The sequence below is a fragment of the Gekko japonicus genome, unplaced genomic scaffold, assembly GCF_001447785.1.
Source record: "Gekko japonicus isolate JY-2015 unplaced genomic scaffold, Gekko_japonicus_V1.1 scaffold1, whole genome shotgun sequence".
In the NCBI taxonomy this organism is placed as follows: Eukaryota; Metazoa; Chordata; class Lepidosauria; order Squamata; family Gekkonidae; genus Gekko; species Gekko japonicus.
Window position 1 is genome coordinate 938,333 of NW_015164181.1, and position 20,907 is coordinate 959,239.

Genomic DNA, 20,907 nt, shown 5'->3' on the forward strand with positions numbered 1-20,907 from the left:
CCCCCCCCCCAATAGCTAGCAATCTAAAACAGTCCAGTGGAGCTTGAGCGGTGGGTGTTGCCTTCTGACACACTTCTGGTGATGTCAGGGGCAGTGTTCCCTCTAAGCTGAGTTAGTGTGAGCTAGCTCACAGTTTTTTAGCCTCCAGCTCACAGATTTTTGTCTTAGCTCAGGAAGGACGGCTCCAGAGCAAACTGATTTATGCAGTCACCAAATCGTTCGCTCACAACTTTAAGGCCCGTAGCTCACAAAGTAGAATTTTTGCTCACAAGACTCCATAGCTTAAAGGAAACATTGGTCAGGGGGTGTGGCATATGCAAATAGGTTATGCTAATGAGTTATGCTAATGAACTCCTGCACCTTTTTTCTATGAAATAACCCCTGGCTGTGCAGTAACAGGTGTGGATAAGGAGTCAGTGGCCGTACACGCCCCTGAACACTGCCTCTGCCAATGGGCCCCTTCCTGTTTTAAAAAACCTGTTGCTGTTCTTTCTGAGCCAAGTTGCTGAGGACCTTCAACCCAGCAGACCGAGAGGTCTTTCTCGATTCGTGTGGAATTAAACGATCCTTATTTCAAGAATGGAAAAGAAAATGAAGAAATAATGGAACCTTGAGAGGAATGGCTCCAAATAGCATAATTAGCTAATGGTCGGTTAGCTTCCCCCGCACTTCCTTGATTGGCAGGCGGCTTCTGAAGCCGAGATAAATCCCATATTTTCCTTATTGCTGCTTTGCGGAATCGTGTAATAACAATACACCTTGACGAGAGCTGTCAGGGAGGCAGGGAAATGTTTCATACAATTGTGTGGCCTCACCAATTACCCAAGGTCAGTCTAATCCTAGCAATTGGGAACAATCCCCCCTCTCCTAGACAATAGACTGGTTTCCCCTCATGTTCTTTTTGTCTTCCTGTAGAAAAACAATCTCCCATCATAGAAGGAAATATTACTCCTGTGTCTGATGCCTTGGGCTCAAACAGGGAACTGACTGGCATTGCCACCCTTGCAAATAAATCATAAAAACATAAGAACATAAGAAGAGCCGTGCTAGATCAGACCAGTGGTCCATCTCGTCCAGCATCCTGTCTCACACAGGGGCCAACCAGTTCCTCTGGATGGCCGGTAACGGGCACAAAGGCTGAGGCGTTCCCCTGATGTAGCCTCCTGACTCTGGGATTTCAGAGGATTAGTGCCCCTGAACATGGAGGTTCCCCTCAGTCACTGTGGCCTAGTAGCCATTGATCCACAAAGATGGCTATAGGCAACACACAGAAGAGGGAATTCAGTAGCACACGACACTCCAGTCATATGTGACACATGAATAGCCTCTGAGAGGAATTTTTAAAAAGGAAAGAAAACATTTACCGCTTCCCTTCCCATATCTTACATATCATCTACTACCAGTGTAGTGTAGTGGTAGGGCTCTTTCTGTAGAAAAAGCCCAGCAGGAACTCATTAGCATAATAGGCCACACCCAACAACAGGAACTCATTAGCATATTAGGCCACACCCCTACAGCACAGCTCATTAGCATCAGGCGCTACTGCCCCGTTACTTTTCTGCCTTGCGTACAATCAAAATGGCTGCCGCTAACATTGCCAGACATTGGGTTTACCTTGGCTCAAAACAGTGCATGTTTTAGCACAAACAACACCAGTTCCCGAATACCTTGAGACAGTCCTGTGGGACATATGGTTACATAAATATTTTCTCCCTTTTTGCTTCAGTAAAGACTCCATGGCATGAGCAGGGGTGTAGTGGTGACCATGGAGAGCTAGAGGCAAGGAAAGTTTTGGGGAAGCTGCTGCGCAGATGCACCCTTGTCTGCACCGGCCCGAGGTGTTTCTGCGTCCTAGGCGAGGTGCAGATGCCAACCTCCCGGTGGGGCCTAGAAACCTCCCAGCTGGCTGCCTAGTTCGCCTAGCGGGTGAGCCGGCCCTGCTTGTCTCTGTGTTTGCTGCAGCACAAGGGGCTAAACAGCTCTAGAGGCTCTTTTTTAAACACCCCTCCCCCCCAGTTGCTGTGCTCACAAGGTACAATGAACGCACCTACAATCTGGGAATGGCATAGACTTGATTTTTCGTCATATGTGCATTGAGTAATTCTCATGTTACATTCAGTGTATGTGTAGCTGAACATGTGGTTGAGACTCTGCATTTACCCAGGTACTGGTCCTTGGTTTCATTTGTAAAGTGAATGTTCATTGGCTCTTCCTTACAAACATGCAAGTTGTACATGTATTCACTTTAACATATGAACAGGGAGCCAGCATACTGTAGTGGTTAAGTTCAGCAGACTCTAATCTGGAGAATCAGGCTTGATTCCCCACTCCTCCACGTGAAGCCTGCTGGGCGATCTTGGGCCAGTCACAGTTTTCTCAGAACTCTCTCAGCCCCACCTACCTCACAAGATGCGTGTTATGGGGAGAGGAAGGGAAGGCGATTGCAGGCCACTTTGAGACTCCTTAGGGTAGAAAAAAGCTGGGTATAAAAACCAACTCTTCTTCTCCTTCTCCTTCTTTTGATTTATAGCCTGTGCAGGACCAAAAATCAATCAAAGGGGTTTGGGAGGTTTAAAAAAATTCCATACTCCTCTAGGCTTTGTTCTTGCAGTCTGGGGGAGATAGAAAGTACTGAACATGTTCTCCTGCATTGTATATTTTACTGTGATATTCATGCTCAGGGCTCTTTTTGTAGAAAAAGCCCAGCAGGAACTCATTAGCATAATAGGCCACACCCAACAGCAGAAATTCATTAGCATATTAGGCCACACCCCTGACGGCACAGCTCATTAGCACATTAGGCCACACCCCCATCTTACCAGAAGTGTGGTTATCCAGCCACACCCACCTTTTGCTTCTTATTCTGTTTACCTTGTTTGTTGTCAAAACCCAGGGCTTTTTTGTAGCAGGAACTCCTTTGCATGTTAGGCCACACACCCCTAATGTAGCCAATCCGAATGAGTTTCTGCTGTTGGGTGTGGCCTGTTATGCTAATGAGTTCCTGCTGGTTGTGACCAACTTGGGAGCCAGCCGGAACTCCGTTCCTGTGCGTCCCTGCCCCAAACTAGCCCTGCATGCCATATTTCTAGAACCTCTGCTACAAATTCGCGAGGGTCGATCTGATGTTTGCAAGATGGTTTTTCTACTATCTTCCCATAACTCTGAGATCACTGATTTGTGGCTAAATTTCTATGTTGTGCTATTAAGAGGAGAGGAATTTCAACTCCAGCAATGAAAGTTGTACTTTTATCCCTTGATGATGTATGTTTTGTTGCGATTCCAATAAAGGTCGCTGATGATGGTGGTGAATCAAAGGGGTGGTCATAAACTCAAGAAGCAACTTGCAATGTGAGGCTTATCTAGCTTTTAAAACACTTCTCATCCCACCCTTTCCCTTTTTTTCCCCCCTTCAGGCTATGAAAGTCCTCTCCAAAAAGAAGTTATTGAAGCAATATGGATTTCCACGTAGGTATCTTTTGCATTTAAGAGTTTGGTTTCACGGGAGGCCCTGATTTATTTAGGCAGCGCTCTGTGGAAATTTCTGCCCTGAGGCAATGGTAGACTCGGAACCCACTTCTGAGGCGACATAATTCATTGGGAATGGTGAGAGAAGCTCTTTTGCTGCAATTGCCCAGTGATCAGTGATCATGACACTTTGCATGGTACGTGGGTAGGGCCCTGCCTTAAAGAGCTTGCATCATAAAGCGTAACTCCAGGAAAGTAATAGAGGGAGGGGAAGAAGACAAAAATGAAAAATATTGTTGGATCAACCAGCACGCCATGTAGTTCAGAATCTCATTTCACCCAGTTGCTCTAAAGAGGACCAATAAACAGCACAGAGGCCAAGGTCTTCCCATGATGTTGAATCATGGTGCCTAGTATTTAAAGGTTGAGTGCCTCTAGATATGGAGGTTCCCTTTAGTTGCCATGGCTAGGAGCCATTGGTGGACCTCTTCTCCATGAATCTGTTCATCCCTCTTTTAAAGCCTCCTACGTTCATAGCTACCAATATAACCACTGACAGTGAATCACATCATTTAATTGCTTGCTGAGTAAAGAAGTACTTCCTTTGTCTGTCCTGAATCTATTGCTCATCATCTCCGTGGAGTGCCCTGAGTTCTAGTGTTATGGAAGGGAGAAAAAGCTTCCTCTTTTCACTTTCTCCACCCCATATAGAATTTAATAAATCTTTACCGTGTCCCCCCATTCAGTTTCCTTTTTTTCTAAACTGAAATGTTGCCATCTGTTTGGCCTTTCCTCATCGGAAAGATACTCCAACTCCTTCATCATCTTGATTGCCTTCTTCTACCCAAGATGAAGGGGAGGGTAAACAGAAGGAGAAGATGTGTTTGCCTCCACTTCACATACTTAGACACATTTTCTGTTTGCATGGGGACTAAGGACCAAGCTGGATGTGATGATGGGAAATTTGTGTGTTTTGAAAAACTGTAACCCCATCTCCTCAGATCTGGGAAGCTAAGCAGGGTCGGCCGTGGTTAGAATATGGATGGAAGGCCACCAAGAAATTCTAGGGTTGCTACGCAGAGGCAGGCAATGGCCAGCCTCCTCTGTTAGTCTCTCACCTTGAAAAACCTACAGGGTTGCCGTAAGATGGCTGTCACTTAATGATGGCACTTTAGACGCACACACAATAGCTGGTGGGAGATAATGTACTGGGTTGGCTATGCATATAGACATTTTCCCGACATTTTCACAATCTCAGTCATGCCCACCCCACTGCCTCCCAGCTGGTACTTACAGGGCTATTTTTTGGCAGAAACGCACAGGAACAGAGTTCCGGCTGGCTCCCAAGTTGGCCATGCCCAGCAGGAACTCATTAGCATAATAGGCCACACCCAACAGCAGAAACTCATTAGGATTGGCTACATTAGGGGTGTGTGGCCTAACATGCAAAGGAGTTCCTGCTACAAAAAAGCCCTGGGTTTTGACAACAAACAAGGTAAACAGAATAACAAGCAAAAGGTGGGTGTGGCTAGATAACCACACTTCTGATAACATGGGGGTGCGGTCTAATGTGCTAATGAGCTATGCTGTCAGGGGTGTGGCCCAATATGCTAATGAGTTCCTGTTGTTGGGTGTGGCCTTCCTGCTGGGCTTTTTCTACAAAAAGAGCCCTGGTTTGCCAGCTCTGGGTTGGGAAATACCTGGAGATTTTGGGGATCTCTGTCACCTGGAGATCAGTTGCAATAGGGATAGGGCGGGATATAAATTCAAAAATAAATAAATAAATAAATAAAATAAGATCTCCAGCCACCACCTGAAAGATTGTAAAAACAACAATGGACAGTCAAAGAGCTGCTGTGACCAATTAAGACAACTCTGAAAGTGGGCTGCCTGCCAAAGACTCCCACACAATACGAAAGTTATACCAGTAAAAACTACCAACTGAAACTTCTATTGAAAATAATACAACACTTTAGTCAATTATAACATCAATACTAATAGATTCACAAAATCACAAGATTCCAGTTGCCAACTAATCCAATAGGATGTAGTTAAACAGTCAGTTAAAGAAATAGCTAGAACATCCTATAAATATCCTATAAACAGGGGAACAATAACCTTAACTAAGCGCTATTGATAACCATACAGAGTAATTACATGAAGACATAACGATCACCATGAGGAAAAATAACATCAATGGTGAGGAGTTGTATTATTTTCAATAGAAGTTTCGGTTGTCAATTTTTACTGGTATAACTTTCATATTGTGTGGGAGTCTTTGGCAGGCAGCCCACTTTCGGAGTTTTCTCAATTGGTCACACCACCTGAAAGATGGCAACCCGAGCTTATCATGGGATAAACATCCATTAGAGAGGGCAAAATTTGACACATAGAGACCATTTCCAACCTCCGACAACGTGTAGTTCCTCCCTGAAAGGGATAGTTTTTGTGGGGTAGGGAAATGACTTGATCTGTCCTGATGGGCTGCCATTGTGTCTTCAGTGTTTTCTCTGCTGCTGTGGTGGTTTTAGTACCCTAAGCTGATTCCCGCCTTATCTTTGGGACAGTTTTGCGCTCCACATTGCATTGTGCACTTCACAGGGAATTGCAACCAACTGCAGTTCCCTGATGAACACACCTCTATGATGCCTGTTGACCAGGTTCACATATTTCATTATCGATTACATTATTTTTTGAGGCAAGCTAGTGTATTATGTTTTCTCAAAGAAGAAACATATACACATACACCATTAGAATTCTAATGTCTGTTCCATGTGATTTATAATGCTTTGCCAAACTGAATCCATCGGAGAAAAGTCTTTGTTGTTGTTGTTGTTGGGTTTTTTTGGGGGGGTAAATTTATTGTGTGGATAGTTCTGTGGTTAAAAGAAGTAACCTCAATAAATAGGGTTGCCAGGTCTTAGGATTTGGTCTGGAGACTCAGATTTTGGGGCTGTGTGGCGATTTCATGTTTATCTGTGTGTGTGTGGCTTTAAAAGTTTGGTTTGCATGGCTGTGTGATGATAATCTAGAATGCTGGACTCAGACAAGTGATATGATTGGTGAGTGACAGAGAGGGGGAAGGGTTTTGGAATGGATGCTGTGTGGATGATTGGAATGTCTATCTGGAGTGACAGAGTTTTGACAGTGGAGAAAGACAGTTGATGTTCAGTTAAGCAGTTTTGTTCGGATTTCTGTGAGAGAAGCAGAAGAGGAGTTAAGTTCTGTCTCTGAGTTGAAGGAGACTCATCCCTGTGTGTGAAAAGAGTGACATTTAGTTCTGTGTTATAAGAGTTACAATTGAAAGCTGAGAGTCTAGGAAAAAAGTACAGTGAAAAGTGTTACAAAGTTGCCTATGAAAAATCCCTGTCAGTAGAGAGAAGCTTGTGAGAGACACTAAGCCATTGTTCAAATCATTCCCAGTACTGTTTACATTGTTTACCCTCGTGTTTATACTTTCGTTAAATAAATCCTAAATTCTTCAAGTATACCAGCTCAGTAAAGAATCCTTCCTCAGACCACATAGACCTTCATGAAAGCCCAGACCCTCGCTATACCTACCCTGTGAGAAATATTATAGAAAAAGGTTTGGAAAGCCTAAATTTTCCTGGTGGCAGCCAGATTACCCTACAGAGTAAAACTGAAAGAACATTTTAAAGTAAAACTAGACCTCCCCAAATAAGAGGTCGTCACAGGCTGATTCTCTAGGACATTAGCTAACCTGCACACACAATGGCTTCATCTCAGATTTCTGTGCGTATCTGTTTGTGGTCGCTGCATATGTAAATCAGAGTTGGAAAGCAATAATTTGGCATTAATAACCCACATTTTACATTTACTGCACAGGTAATTTACACTTTCGTTTTATTTTGTGTGTGTGTGGTGAATAGTCTGTTGTTTCAAAGCCATGTGATTCTGACGTCATATATTCACAAATACCATGTGATACAGTTCTTAGCTGTGTGTAAAAGTACTGCTGTTAGTACTGCTGTTCCAAATGACATTCCCAGCCCCATGACAACACAAGCCCCAGCCCCATGACATCACCAGGCTCCGCCTCATGAATCTCAGGGTTCAAAATGCTGGCAACCCAACTGGTGTAACACGTGGATTGGCTCTTACAGTCTTCTTTCCTTGTTGAAGGTCGACCACCTCCTCGGGGTTCAAAAGCTGCTGCTGGTGGGCAAGCAAAACCGATGGCCCCTCTTGATCGGATTTATCAGGAAATAGCCATCTTAAAGAAACTGGACCATATCAACATTGTCAAACTTATTGAGGTCTGTTTACTTGTGTGTGTGTGGGGGGGTTATATTGTTCACAACTAGTGGAAAAAACTGCAGCGGATTGGCCGTTTAACTTACAGGGAGATTTCCTAGAGGGCTGTTGGCAGTCAAGCCTCAGCAACTCTTCCAGATCCCTAAGGGCTGCTTGGCTCTGACCCTTCTTTGGTAACCAGTATTAACTCACCAGTTGGATCCCCTTGCAGTGCTGTCATTTTGTGGAAAGAGGGTGGGCCAATGTCCATTGTCTATCCCCACCCCCCACCCCATGCCTCTGGAGAACTTTTTGAGGCCTTTTATTCTTTAAAAATATGGTAATTGACATATTGAAGCATTAAGATTCAAGAGTGCATCAATTACTGAAACTGGTTACTGACTTATTGCTATAGTAGTATAGTACGCTGAACTGCAGACCAGAAGGTCGGTAATTCAGCCGTTCGAGACACGAGTGCCGGGTGACGGAGTGAGTTCCCGTCTCTGGTCCCAGCTTCTGCCAACCTAGCAGTTCAAAAGCAAGAAATTGCAAGTACATAAATAGGTACCACTTCAGTGGGGAAGGTAACAGCATTCTGTGCACCTCGGTGTCTAGTCATGCCGGCCAAATGACCATGGAAACGTCTTTGGACAGTGCTGGCTCTTCGGCTTGGAAACAGAGATGAGCACCACATCCCTAAAGTTGGCTTGGACTGGCTTTCGAGCAAAGGAAACCTTTACCTTTAGTATAGTATTGATTTTTTTAAAAAAGCTCAAAAAAGCTGTTGGGAGGGGGAAATGGTGGCCATGGGACATGGCAGCAATGTGGGAGGGACTTACAAAAATGTGCACCTTTATTTATTAATTAATTTATTTATCTATTTATTATTTCAATTTATATCCTGCCATTCCCACGAATGGGCTCAGGGTGGCTTACAGCAATCAAGTAATACAATAAAACCAATTTAAAACATTTTAAAAGGGCAATGCAATACATTGAATTCCAGTTTCTACAGCTGGGAGATGAATGGACCCACACCAAGCCAGAATGATCTTATGCGGCAGCCATAGGGAGGCCAGCTGGTAGATGCCCACTGCCTCAACCAAAGGCCTGGTGGAACCCCTCCGCTTTACAGGCCCTGTGACACTGTAACACGTCTCGCAAGGCCCTTTCCATTCATGTGTTGTGGTAACACACTTTTACTGTGATTGTCCCTAAAAGATTGCTGTCAAACCATGTTTGAGTGAAAAATGAAGCAACGCTGGGGAAAACCTGGGTAGCATGATTAGGGAATGTATCATGTGGATGCTTAAAAAACAAACAAACAAAAACCACTCCAGCCTGAAGACCAAACTGGAACAAAAGCTCAATTTGGAAGCAACCCAAGGCAGTTAAAATGATACAAAGCTCATTTAGGTTTATAATGTGATCTGTGATTCAGATGCCTTGCACTCCGCCCCAGGGGAAATGAAATGCAGGCGAAGAGGCATCCGTCACTTAGAATAAACCTCTGTTTCTTTGCAGGTGCTGGACGATCCCGCGGAAGACAATCTGTACATGGGTAGGTTATCTTCTGTGCTGCGAAATGTGAATATTTCGTGTCGAATCTTTGTGCATGAAGCTGCCGCTGTTATGCTCTAAAACAAAGGTGTCGAACTTGTTTGTTACGAGGGCCGGATCTGACATAAATGTCACTTTGTCGGGCCGGGCCATGTGTGCCATAAAATGTAATGCCAGGTACCGGTGATAGAAACTGTATAAAGGACAGCAGCTGGTAGGCTCCGAGTTAGTGTATGCTCACTGCAAGGAAAACCTGTATGGGCAAACTGGAGAGCCAGCGGTGCAGCACTGGGCAGACACACCCACGCTGCTTGACTGCTGCAGATGAAGTTGTTCCGCCATGGTGAAGCCACAATCGGAGTGGCTCTGCCCACTCCTCGCCCCCTGCCTGAACAGTCTCCTGTTCCTTCCCTTGCACTAGTTGCTCGCAGGCCACATAAGAGCCCTGGACGGGCCGGTTCTGGCCCCCGGGCCTTATGTTTGATACCCCTGCTCTAAAAAGCACAAAAATCCACATCTTGAATCTTGCCATTGGAACACTTTGCACCACTTTAAAGTGTATGGATTGTACCATTCTTTCTCCTTCGTTGACCCAAAATTTCAAGTCATTTGGAAATGTTTGGAAGAGAAGGAGGAGGGAGCAGATATGCGGAGAGCAAAGGGCACATTTGCAAAGTTCCCTATAATTATGAATATTAGGAACTTGATTTTTCTTTTTAAAGAAAAGAAGCTGGGATTCTGGTTGTGGGTTACACTAACTGTCTGAAAGGTGATAGATCAAGATGGGTAACCAATGCTGTGTTAGTCTGTCTGTAGCACTAGGAAAGAGCAAGAGTCCAGTAGCACCTTAAAGGCTAACAAAATTTGTGGCAGGGTATGAGGTTTCATAAGTCACTGATCACGTCTTCAGATACAGCTAGAAAAGCGAACACACAAAAACCTGTTGTCAATTCTTACAGGTGCCTTAAGGACCCATAAAGGGATTGTAAAGCTCTTGGCTTCCTCTGTTGTTTTTCAACACATATATCTGTTTTAGTAGTGAACCATCTTTGCATTTCCATCCCTCCCATCCAGTAGGAAGATTACAGTGCAATCCTGATAATACTTTCCTGAGGATAAAGCTCACTGAATAGACCTGAGTAAAATTCTGCGTAGACCCCCTTAGAGTGACAGTGTTGACTGCTAAAATGAGGAAGAAGTCCTGTTCAGTTTTCTCTATCCAAGGGTATCTTGATATTCTCAAGGAGCATTAAGGATTCTCTATAGTTAGGACCTGAGTACTTTTTTTTTTTTAAGGATAAGTATATTGTGTGGCCGTTATCTTTGGGAGTTTAACCGTGCATGCTCTATGGGAACATAAACAGCAGTTCTGGGAGGGCAATTTCCACCAGGAAAAGGGTGTGGGAAATCTCCCCCAGCACCACAGTTCTGATCTAATTTAGGCTCCCCAATGACTGCTTATTTCAAGAAGATGAAAGAGATGGGAGGTCCATCCCAATTTCTGGCATCTCTTCTTGTTTGACCCTGAGGTTATTTAGATGTTTGCTGGCAGTCTCTGTCATGGTTTCCCACACATCCGTTTGACTCCCACTGTTGTCCCCTAAAAACAAAACAGAAAACACCCCCCCAACCAACCCTTAATTTTCCATTTGCAGCCAGTAATGGAAATACATTAAAGACACATGTCTCTATCAATGTTCCCTCTAAGCTGTGGAGTCTTGTGAGCAAGAATTCTTCTTTGTGAGCTACTGGCATTAAAGTTGTGAGTGAGCCATTTGGCTGCTGCATCAATTAGTCTGCTCTGGAGCCATTCTGCCTGAACGAAGACAAAAATGTGTGAGCCGGAGGCTAAAAAACTGTGAGCTAGCTCACACTAACTCAGCTTAGAGGGAACACTGGTCTCTATACATAATGCATTCGGAAAGTAGAATTTGTGTGTGCAGAATTTGGAATTTCCTTCCAAAGACCAGAATCTTTTTGCAGCTGTATCCAACCAATAGCAGCTTTGTTCTGCATTATTGGGGCCTCTTGGCATGTTATTCTTTCAGGTGTACAGTTAGGATAAGCTCATACTAAAAATGTGATGTAGGAATAAGACTTTCTTTTTTTAAAAAAAGGTGTGTCTCATACAGGTAAGCTCAAGGGAGAGCTGGACTTGCCTGTCTGAAACAGAGAGCCCTTGTTTGCCGCCTCATTAGGTACGGAAAGACCCATTCTAAATGAAATACTCTATGTAGATTGATTTCATTGGCCCTGATGCTCACTTTTAATACAAGTCTATTATACGTTGTCTCAAATCTTTCTCTAGCATTCTCCCTGATTCCCCCACCTCACTTCAGGCTGCAGACTTTAATTCGTAGATTAATCAGCTTGCCTTGATTAACTGGCAGAGAACAATTTGCTTTGTGTTTAAGGCATGTACTGGTGTTTTTTGTTTTTTTTTAAGTGTTTTGGTTCTGCTATAACCCAATAAATCAGGAGTACAGTGGCGCCCTGGAGTCTTACAGAATTCATCCCAGCCTAAACTTTTGTGAGTCAGAACTCACTTCATCAGATGCATTTGAATGTACATCCATGAAGTCGGTGCATTTATGTTCACAATCAAAATGCAGGGTTTGAGGGAGATGTTACAAAGAGAGACTTTAAAAAAAAAAATTCACTGCCTCTTTTATTTCACCTCTCTTTGAGACATTCTGTTGTGAATATCGATGTAAAGTAAAGAGGAAGGGGGAGACCCCTCTGAAAACGGGAAAAGAAGAGGCAGACAGTACCAGAGGTTACAAGAAGCCCACTCTCGCATCATCAGACTGGGATAAGATCTGGTCCTCACCATCACTACACTCCCAGTCTTTAAATATTCATCTTCAAAGTTATAAAATTCTCACCAGATGGTACCTCACCCCTACGAAATTTCACAAAATGTCCAATTCAAACTCCCCACTTTGCTGGCGCTCTTGTGGTCAACAAGGTACATTCTATCATTGCTGGTGGTCGTGCATTCATGTTCAGCAGTTCTGGTCCAAGGTAATCTTGTCAAAAAAATTATTTATTTATTTAGATTTATATTCCCCCCTCCCCGAAGGCTCAGAGCGGCTAACAGAGGCATAACGCCAGATTATAACAATAAAACAGTATAGAATACTAAAAATACAAGATAAACACTTAAATAGGATTCATAAAAAGACATTTTCGGTGCTCCACTACTCACTTCCAAATCGTAAAACCAAGATGGTGTTCTTGATGGTATAGCTACACAACAACAGCAGTGCATCTCCCCACTGCCCTGTCGTCTCCTAGGAACGTCCCGCTCCCTCCAATGGTACCCGCACCAGCGGTGGTAGTGTGCGGAGATTATAGTGCGTTGATGGAACAGTGGTGGTGGCGGCTCCTACTCGAAAGCCTGGTGGAAGAGCTCCGTCTTACAGGCCCTGCGGAATTGTACAAGGTCCCGCAGGGCCCGGATCTCCTCTGGGAGCTCATTCCACCAGGTAAGGAGCCGCCACCGAAAACGCCCTAGCCCTGGTCATCGCAAGTTTTATGGTCTTGGGGCCTGGAACATCCAGGAGATTTTGGCTCCCCGACCGTAGGGCCCTTGGGGGAACATGCGGGGAAAGGCGGTCCCTTAGGTAGGCCGGTCCCTGGCCATATAGGCTATTTGATACCATTGCAACCTGATCTTATACTGTTAGACCTTTGGAATGATCCCCTTATCCCTAAACTCAGACAGGAACTCATCTCGGTTTTGCTAACAGCTGCTAAAGTGGTCATAGCTGGTAGTTGGAAGTCCCCTAACAAACTGCTGCTATCCTCATGGTGTTTGAAAATATGGGACTACTATATCATGGATAAAATATCTGATGTAATATCCTCAGTCAATGTTCCTCATAAGAAATCGAATATCCACCTGAAATGGTTTCCTTTTCTAGAGTTCGTGTTTAATACTGAGCCTTCCAAATTCACTGTTCCTTCAAAGTACTATGAAGTATTTCATCGCATGTAACCAAATAAGTATTTTCTGTTACTTTATAGCTAAGCCTTGTTCTATGGTATTTAAGTGTTAAATGTTTGTATGTTCACTGTTGTTTTACAAAATAAAAATATGTTATTTAAAAAAATTACAAGAAGGCACAAAGCCATATGTATTAATAAAGGTTACTACAAAAAAATCCAAAGATAGTCAGTTTGTAAATAAAAGATAACTTCTGTGAAAAGTCCCAAAACAGAAGGTGTAAACAGTGAAGCAGTCCAAATAGGTCAAGGTTTACACAGTACAAGAGGTCAGACAGCATAAAGAATGAAACAGTCCAAAACAGTTAATGTATGAACAGTTTGACGGTTTGCCAGCTGATTGTCCCATTTCAGTATCTTCTTCTTCAGAACTGCTTTGCTGTATCTAGTGTGTGGGCTTGTTAATCTGTAAGAAACAGAAAACCAACAACCACAACCAAAGTGCTATATACATGTTAACACATTCTGCCAAAAGAATTATGGAACTTACTGTTTCTGTCAGCCATTATAGAAGGAATTCCTTTGCATACACACAAATCTGTAATAAATAGTATAATACAGACCAGTTAGTGGGAATATATATAAAACAAGTGAGAGAAATATATGAAAAAACATACCAGAAAAACTTCACAAACTCACATATGAGTCCAAAAAGCCACAAATTCAAATTTGCATATTCGCCCCTGAACAATGAGGCCGAAATAAGAGCCGTTGCATCAGCCAAATTTATATACAGGTTGGGTGCCCATCCTTAAAGGACCAGCAGAACATACAGAAATAACATATCCTATTGACATAGATTGATATGAGGCAGAACCAAAATGAAGTACAATGTCCCAAATTATACAAAAAGAGATAAATCTAAGTGATCACTAAGGCCATCTGGAGACAGTGAGTTCGAGGTAAAATTCCAAAAGGCCTCAGTCTGTAACAATAACTTATCTGTGTTTTGAGACTGACAGGGACCGGATTATCACTAACCAAAAATTTAAAACTAGTGGGTTGATAATGCCTATCAACAAAATGTGCTACTAAGTCATTCAGAGAGTCTGCTTCTCAAAGGATGTGTAGTTGCCCCAAGATATAAGAGATTACAGGGGCAGACAACACATAATATAAATGTGTAGGGTTGCCGGGTCTTACCTTTGTTGCAGTGGGGGAGTCCCGGCCCCTCTCTGGGACATCGTCGGTGGAAATGATGTCATCGCGTCGGGCATGTTGGGGGTGGGACCACTATCAATCCCGGCACTCTGGGGGTGCGTTCCCCCTGTGGCCGGATCTGGGCCAGCAGGTAAGGGGCCCATTGAGCGGGCAACCCCCCCCCGGGGACCTGGAAACCCTATAAATGTGTCAACATAGTGGTTGTGCCCTTCATGTACCTGATGAACCCTGACTCACGAAACTTTATGCTGGAATAAATTTGTGTTCAGTATCATGGTGTTGCTGGTCTCCTTTCTGTTTGGCTGCTATAGATTAACCTGGCTGCCCACCTGGAATTATAACCAACTAGGTTGCATTCAGACACCATGATAAATCATGGTCTGTTTTAAACTGTGGTTTGTGCAATGAACTGTGGTTACCCTGCTGGACACAGTAATAAATCCTGATTTGTGCATAAACCTCCGTTTGACTGCTTCTTGCCTCTGTCCTGCTTCCCAGCAAAGAGTACATCCTTCTTATACAGCCATCTCTTGGGGCAGGGAACGGTGCTGTTCAAAAATCTATGGTTTGTGAATTCAGTCATCACAAAACCCCCCACAATTGCTGCAAAGTGTCAGGTCTCCCAGTAAAGGCACTCTCCACAACACACTTAAGCAATGATAGTTCATTGAGATATGCTTATTTTTGGAAACAAGCGCTTTGTCAGAACTGAGAAAATGCGTGAAAAATCCCCAGTTATAGGTAAAGCAATTAACACCCCACATCTCATGCATATGTCATTATCCAGCCCCCTAGGGCTTAAGGAAAATGGTTATTATGGCTACTACAAGCATTCACACTCAACATCCCATACACTCCCCTCAGGAATTCCCTCCCCCCTATATTAAGGCAAGCAGTGAAGTGAAATGCAAAGAAACTGAAACTCAGCTTGACACAAAGTAGGGTTAACAAACCAGCTGCAAATGCATGTGTGAAATCCTGGTCTGCTGCCAGCTAACAACTTCCAGTCTGTCAGTCTGCCTACTTTTGGATATCAATTCGCGGGGAGGGTGGGGTATAAATACAATACAATAAAATAAATAAATAAATAACCGGGATTTGATCAAACTGGTTTGTAAACCAAGGTTTATTGCAATGTCTGTATGGAGCCCAAATATGAAAGGCAGCTTTTGCTTCTGTCCGTGACCACCAACTTTTGCTGATTAAACGGTGAGCTATTTTATACTTCCTTCAGGGTTTCAGAAAGGCCACTCATATTTCAGTTTGGTAATTTACAAATTATTTCAATTGAATCAGTCTTTACTTGGCCTCTATCCCTAATTTTCTTTTCTTTATTCTTTCCTCCAGTATTTGACCTCCTCCGAAAGGGGTAAGTGTTGTTGTTGATTTTACTTAGAGCTCTCTGTACGTTAATGGAGTCATGTACACTAATGTTCCCTCTAAGCTGTAGAGTCCTGTGAGCAAAAATTCTACTTTGTGAGCTACCGGCATTAAAGTTGTGAGTAGGTGATTTGGCTACTGCATAAATTAGTGTGTTCTGGAGCCATCCTCCCTGAGCTGAGACAAAAATGTGTGAGCCGGAGGCTAAAAAACTGTGAGCTAGCTCACACTAACTCAGCTCAGAGGGAACACTGATGTACACCTGTGTGCATGCCGGTCCCAAACCTGGATCAATGGGGAGAGAGCTAGCCCATAGAATCACCAAGAGTCTAACACGATTGAATGGCTAACAGCAGCAACTCTGTATGTTACGATTCTAGAAGAGGCCAGAACAAGTAACAAAATTTAATGCTAAACAAAGCGCTTTAGAATCTTGGCTTTTTAAAAAAGAAAAAAATGAGTTTCTAGCCCTCATAGTATGAAAATAGGGTACCACTCAAGCTCTGCCTTTTCTGTAGTGTTCAGTGCCAGGAAAGGACTTGGGAGACCAAAGACTGAAATCCCCATTCAGCCAAACAGAGCAGTAGATGACATTGGGCCAGTCATTCTCTTCTCAACCTAACCTATCATGCAGGCCTGTTGTGAGGATAAAGCAAAGAAGGAGAGAATGACATACACCCTAAGGTCCTCAAAGTGAGAGAAGGACAAAAATGTTGCAGATATATACAAGAGAGCCAGTTTGGTGTAGTGATTAAGAGCACACTCTAATCTGGGATAACAGGGTTTGATTCCCCACTCCTCCACATGCAACTGCTAGATGACCCTGGGCAAGTCGTAGTTCTGTCAGAGCTGTTCTTGAAAGAGCAGTTCTCGAGAGAGCTCTCTCAGCCCCACCTACCTCACAGGGTGTCTGTTGTGGGGAAGGGAAGGGAAACGAGATTGTAAGCCACTCTGAGACTCCTTTGGGTAGTGAAGGATGGGGTATAAATCCAATCTCCTCCTCCTCCTCCTCTTCTTCTATGTAACATCTATAGAAATCACAATACCCAGAAATAAATGTACCATTTGTCAAATAAGGTCATTTTACTGTGCAGCGAGCTGCAGGAAATCGATTTCAATCAGGAAGAAAAAAAACTAGTTTCTTATATGTGAAAGTCATTTCTCCCAAGGAACAACAATTACATTTGCAACCCATCCATCAAATCTGGAGACCAGCTTTCTAAGAAACCTGCCTTTGACGCTGCTGGCTTCCCCTTCTCTTCATCCACAAATGTAGTTGTGGATTTCTAGTGGGGGAGAGGAGGACAATTCAAGATGCTTTGGGTCCCCATTGGAGAGAAAGGCAGGGGGACAGGAAGTATAGAAAACAATACCTTGGGATCTGCGGAGGGTCATGACGGGGCAGAGATTCCGGGGCCCTCGGCAAAAGTCCAGGATGGGTCCCCAGAATCACTGCCACCACGCCAACAACCATACCTGCTGGGTTGAAGCAAGGGGTGGCCCAGGGGTCGTTTCGTAAAAAAAGAGCTAGGGGAACTCATTAGCATAACTCATTAGCATATGCCACACCCCCTGACATCACCGGAAGTGTGTCCGGCGGGAGTGCAAGGAAGCCCCGCGAAGGCCCTCCTTGGCCCCAGGCAGGCAGGGGTGGGGAGAGGCAGGGAGGAAGCAACTTACCCTCCCTCTTCTCCTGCCTCCTCCTGGCTGAATGAGGGCCGGAAGCGGGGTGGCTGGAAGCAGGGGGTGGGGCTTCGTCATGTGCCCCGCCTCCCCATACCTCACCTGGGGGAACTGCGATCCCCCGCGATCCCCCCCGAAATGTCCTCTGGGGTGGCCCCGAGCCCATAGCCCCAGATCGTGCACCACCTCGGGAGGACACCAGACCCCAACCCCCACCCCGGTGCGCTGTGCTCCTCATTCCTGCCTACTGCGGCCTCACTGGTTCTTCCTGCTGCTCTGCTCGAGTGGCCAAGGAGCGCTGGGCCAGCAATCAGAGATGGAGGAGCCGAAGTGGTGCACTGCACGAGGCGGGGGAGAGGAGCCTGGGTGGCCGGCTCTTCCTGCTGCTCTGGTCAGGCGGCTGGGTCTCCCTCTCCCTCAGAGAACCAGTTTGGTGTAGTGGTTAAGTGCGCGGACTCTAATCTGGAAGAACCGGGTTTGATTCCCCACTCCCCCACTTGCACCTGGCTGGATGACCTTGAGCAAGCCGTAGCTCTGATAAGAGCTGTTCTTGAAAAAGAGCAGTTTTTGTCAAGAGCTCTCTCAGCCCCACCTACCTCACAGGGTGTCTGTTGTGGGGAGGGGAAGGGAAAGGAGTTTGTAAGCCGCTCTGAGACACCTTTGGGTAGTGAAGGGCAGGGTATAAATCCAATCTCCTTCTTCTTCTTTTACCTCGCAGGGTGTCTGTGGTGGGGAGGGGGGGGAAGGAGTTTGTAAGCCGCTACTCCCTTGGATAGTGAAGGGCAGTGTATAAATCCAATCTCTTCTTCTTCTTCTTTTACCTCACAGGGTGTCTGTGGTGGGGAGGGGAAGGGAAAGGAGTGTGTAAGCCGCTCTGAGACACCTTTGGGTAGTGAAGGGCGGGGTATAAATCCAATATTTTATCTGCCTAGATCTTAACACTTAGGCACCTGTGGCCAGCCTTTCCAAAATCCCGCCTGGTGCCGTAACGCTCCCACTGCTGCTCAGTCGAGCAATGGGAGCAAAACGGGGGAGGGGGGCAATTGCCTCAACATCACTTCCAGCACAAACCTGGAAGTGACATCACTGCATTGGCACCGTGCTCTAGGACTGACCCAGAATATTATGGTATAGTTTCAGGACAAAGTTGTTGTTCAGTCGCACAGTCGAGTCCGACTCTTTGCAACCCCATGGACCAGATCACGCCAGGCCTTCCTGTCTTCCGCCGTCCTCTGAAATTGGCTCAGGACAAAGTACCCAAAAATTAAACTTTGTTGGTCTTAAAGGTGCCACTGGACTCGAATTTTGTTCTGCTGCTGGAGACCAACACGGCTACATTTCAAATTGGGACCCCAGAACGCGGAGAAAGGGGCTGCTGGTGGGCTGCCTATAAGCACGGAACTCCCAGACCATGTCTGATGGGAAGTTCTTGGTTGACTTGGCCATTGACGAGTCGACCCTAAGGCTCTCGCATGCCGTCTTCTGACAAGATGGAGGAGCTGAGATGACTCTTGGCGCATTCCCACATTGAAGGGTTTGATGTTTAAGTTTGTGGGGGAGGTGTTTTAAAGTTTACACTCGACACTGCGACGTGTGGACAAACGTGTGTTTGGAAGCACCCGTAGTACCCCTGTAGAGGGCAAGGACCGACTGTGAGTCCCGGTTTAGTGGGAATCCGAGGACTGTCCTAGGTAGAACCCAGAAAAGGCTTTTCATCTTCCTTGTTCTGCCCTGTTTTTAGGCCTGTTATGGAGGTGCCGTGTGACTCGCCTTTCACCGAAGAACAGGCTCGACTCTACTTCAGGGACATCGTCTTGGGCATTGAATATCGTGAGTAGGAAACAGTTTCCTCCCCTTATAAACATTTGCTCTGAGCAGTCGTGGAAAGTAAGGAAGGATGGGGGGAAGAATTCTGCACTAACTGGGGTCCAGTCGGGGAGGAAACATGTTTCAGAGCAGGCCTGGACTTGACTGTACACCTCCAAGCAAAGAAAGGACATGCTCTGCCAATGAGCCATGGGGCCATCCCAAATCGTAGCATCTTGAACATAGAAAGCCACCTCATTTTGTGTCAGGCCAGAGGTCCATCTGGCTCAGTGCTGGGACTGGCAGCATCTCTCTCTCAGACACTGGAAGGTCTTTCCCAGTGCCTGACCCCAGAGATCCCTTAGCAGGAGATATAAAGGACAGAAGCAGGGACTTTCCACATGCTAAGAATCTGTTTGGAGTTATGGCCTTAGACGAACACCAGTGTTCCATCTAAGCTGAGTTATGGTGAGCTGGCTCACAGTTTTTTAGCCTCCGGCTCACACATTTTTTTTTATTCCCCCGGAGGGGATTTTTTAAATTTTTTTATATAACTACAAATACTACAAAGAAAAAAGGGGAGGGGGGGCTACACATACTGGGATAAAGTAAAGAATACCAACTACTACCTAAAAACCCAAGATAAGAGATCTCCAATAAGCTTAGTTACAATAAGGCTCACACATTTTTGTCTTCACTCAAGAAGGATGGCTCCAGAGCAAACTAATTGATGCAGCAGCCAAATCACTGGCACACAACTTTAACGCAAAGTAGAATTTTTGCTCATAAGACTCCACAGCTTAGAGGGAGCATTGACGAGCACCTGTCCTTTTCTTCCATGGAGTTCACTGCCACTTTGGAGGGGCGTGGGAGATGACAGGGTTACTCACTCTCCTCTTAGAGCCAGTTTGGTGTAGTGGTTAAGTGCGCGGACTCTAATCTGGGAGAACCGGGTTTGATTCCCCACTCCTCCACTTGCACCTGCTGGATGACCTTGGGCAAGCCATAGTTCTGGCACAGCTGTTCTTGAAAAAGAGCCGTTTCTGTCAAGAGCTCTCTCAGCCCCACCTACCTCACAGGGTGTCTGTTAAGCCGCTCTGAGACTCCTTTGGGTAGTGAAGGGTGGGGTATAAATCCAATCTCTTCTTCTTCTTCTTTTACCTCACAGGGTGTCTGTGGTGGGGAGGGGAAGGGAAAGGAGTTTGTAAGCCGCTCTGAGATTCCTTCAGGTAGTGAAGGGCAGGGTATAAATCCAATCTCTTCTTTTTCTTCTTAGCCATATGGGGTGTGAATGATCATTGGGGGGGGAAACCTGTGAGAAGAAACTGCAATGTGCCACTGAGCCCCTCAGGAGAATTAGGCTCTGCACATGAGCCAGTCGTGAGTAGGGGTGGATTTGGGAACAGCCTGGTAAGAGCAGCGGTTTGGGGAGGAGTGGATATAATGCCATAGACTCCACCCTCCAAAGCAGCCGTGGTCTCTGGGGGCAACGGATCTCTGTAGTCTGAAGGTCAGTTGTAATAGTGGGAGATGTCCAGGCCCCAGCTGGAAGCTGGCAAGCCTAATTGAGGCCCAGCAGGCTGCCCTATT

The 20,907-nt window shown here is 45.2% G+C and overlaps 1 protein-coding gene across 1 annotated transcript in view; it reads left to right on the plus strand.

Moving 5' to 3' along the window:
* The window catches only part of CAMKK1 (calcium/calmodulin-dependent protein kinase kinase 1, alpha), a 103,280-nt gene that overhangs the window by 35,631 nt on the left and 46,742 nt on the right, over positions 1 to 20,907 (plus strand). The window contains exons 4-8 of the mRNA XM_015407976.1: positions 3,414 to 3,465; positions 7,609 to 7,742; positions 9,244 to 9,280; positions 15,796 to 15,817; positions 19,253 to 19,341. Of these exons, the coding sequence (XP_015263462.1) occupies positions 3,414 to 3,465; positions 7,609 to 7,742; positions 9,244 to 9,280; positions 15,796 to 15,817; positions 19,253 to 19,341 (334 nt within the window). The remainder of the gene's footprint in view (positions 1 to 3,413; positions 3,466 to 7,608; positions 7,743 to 9,243; positions 9,281 to 15,795; positions 15,818 to 19,252; positions 19,342 to 20,907) is intronic.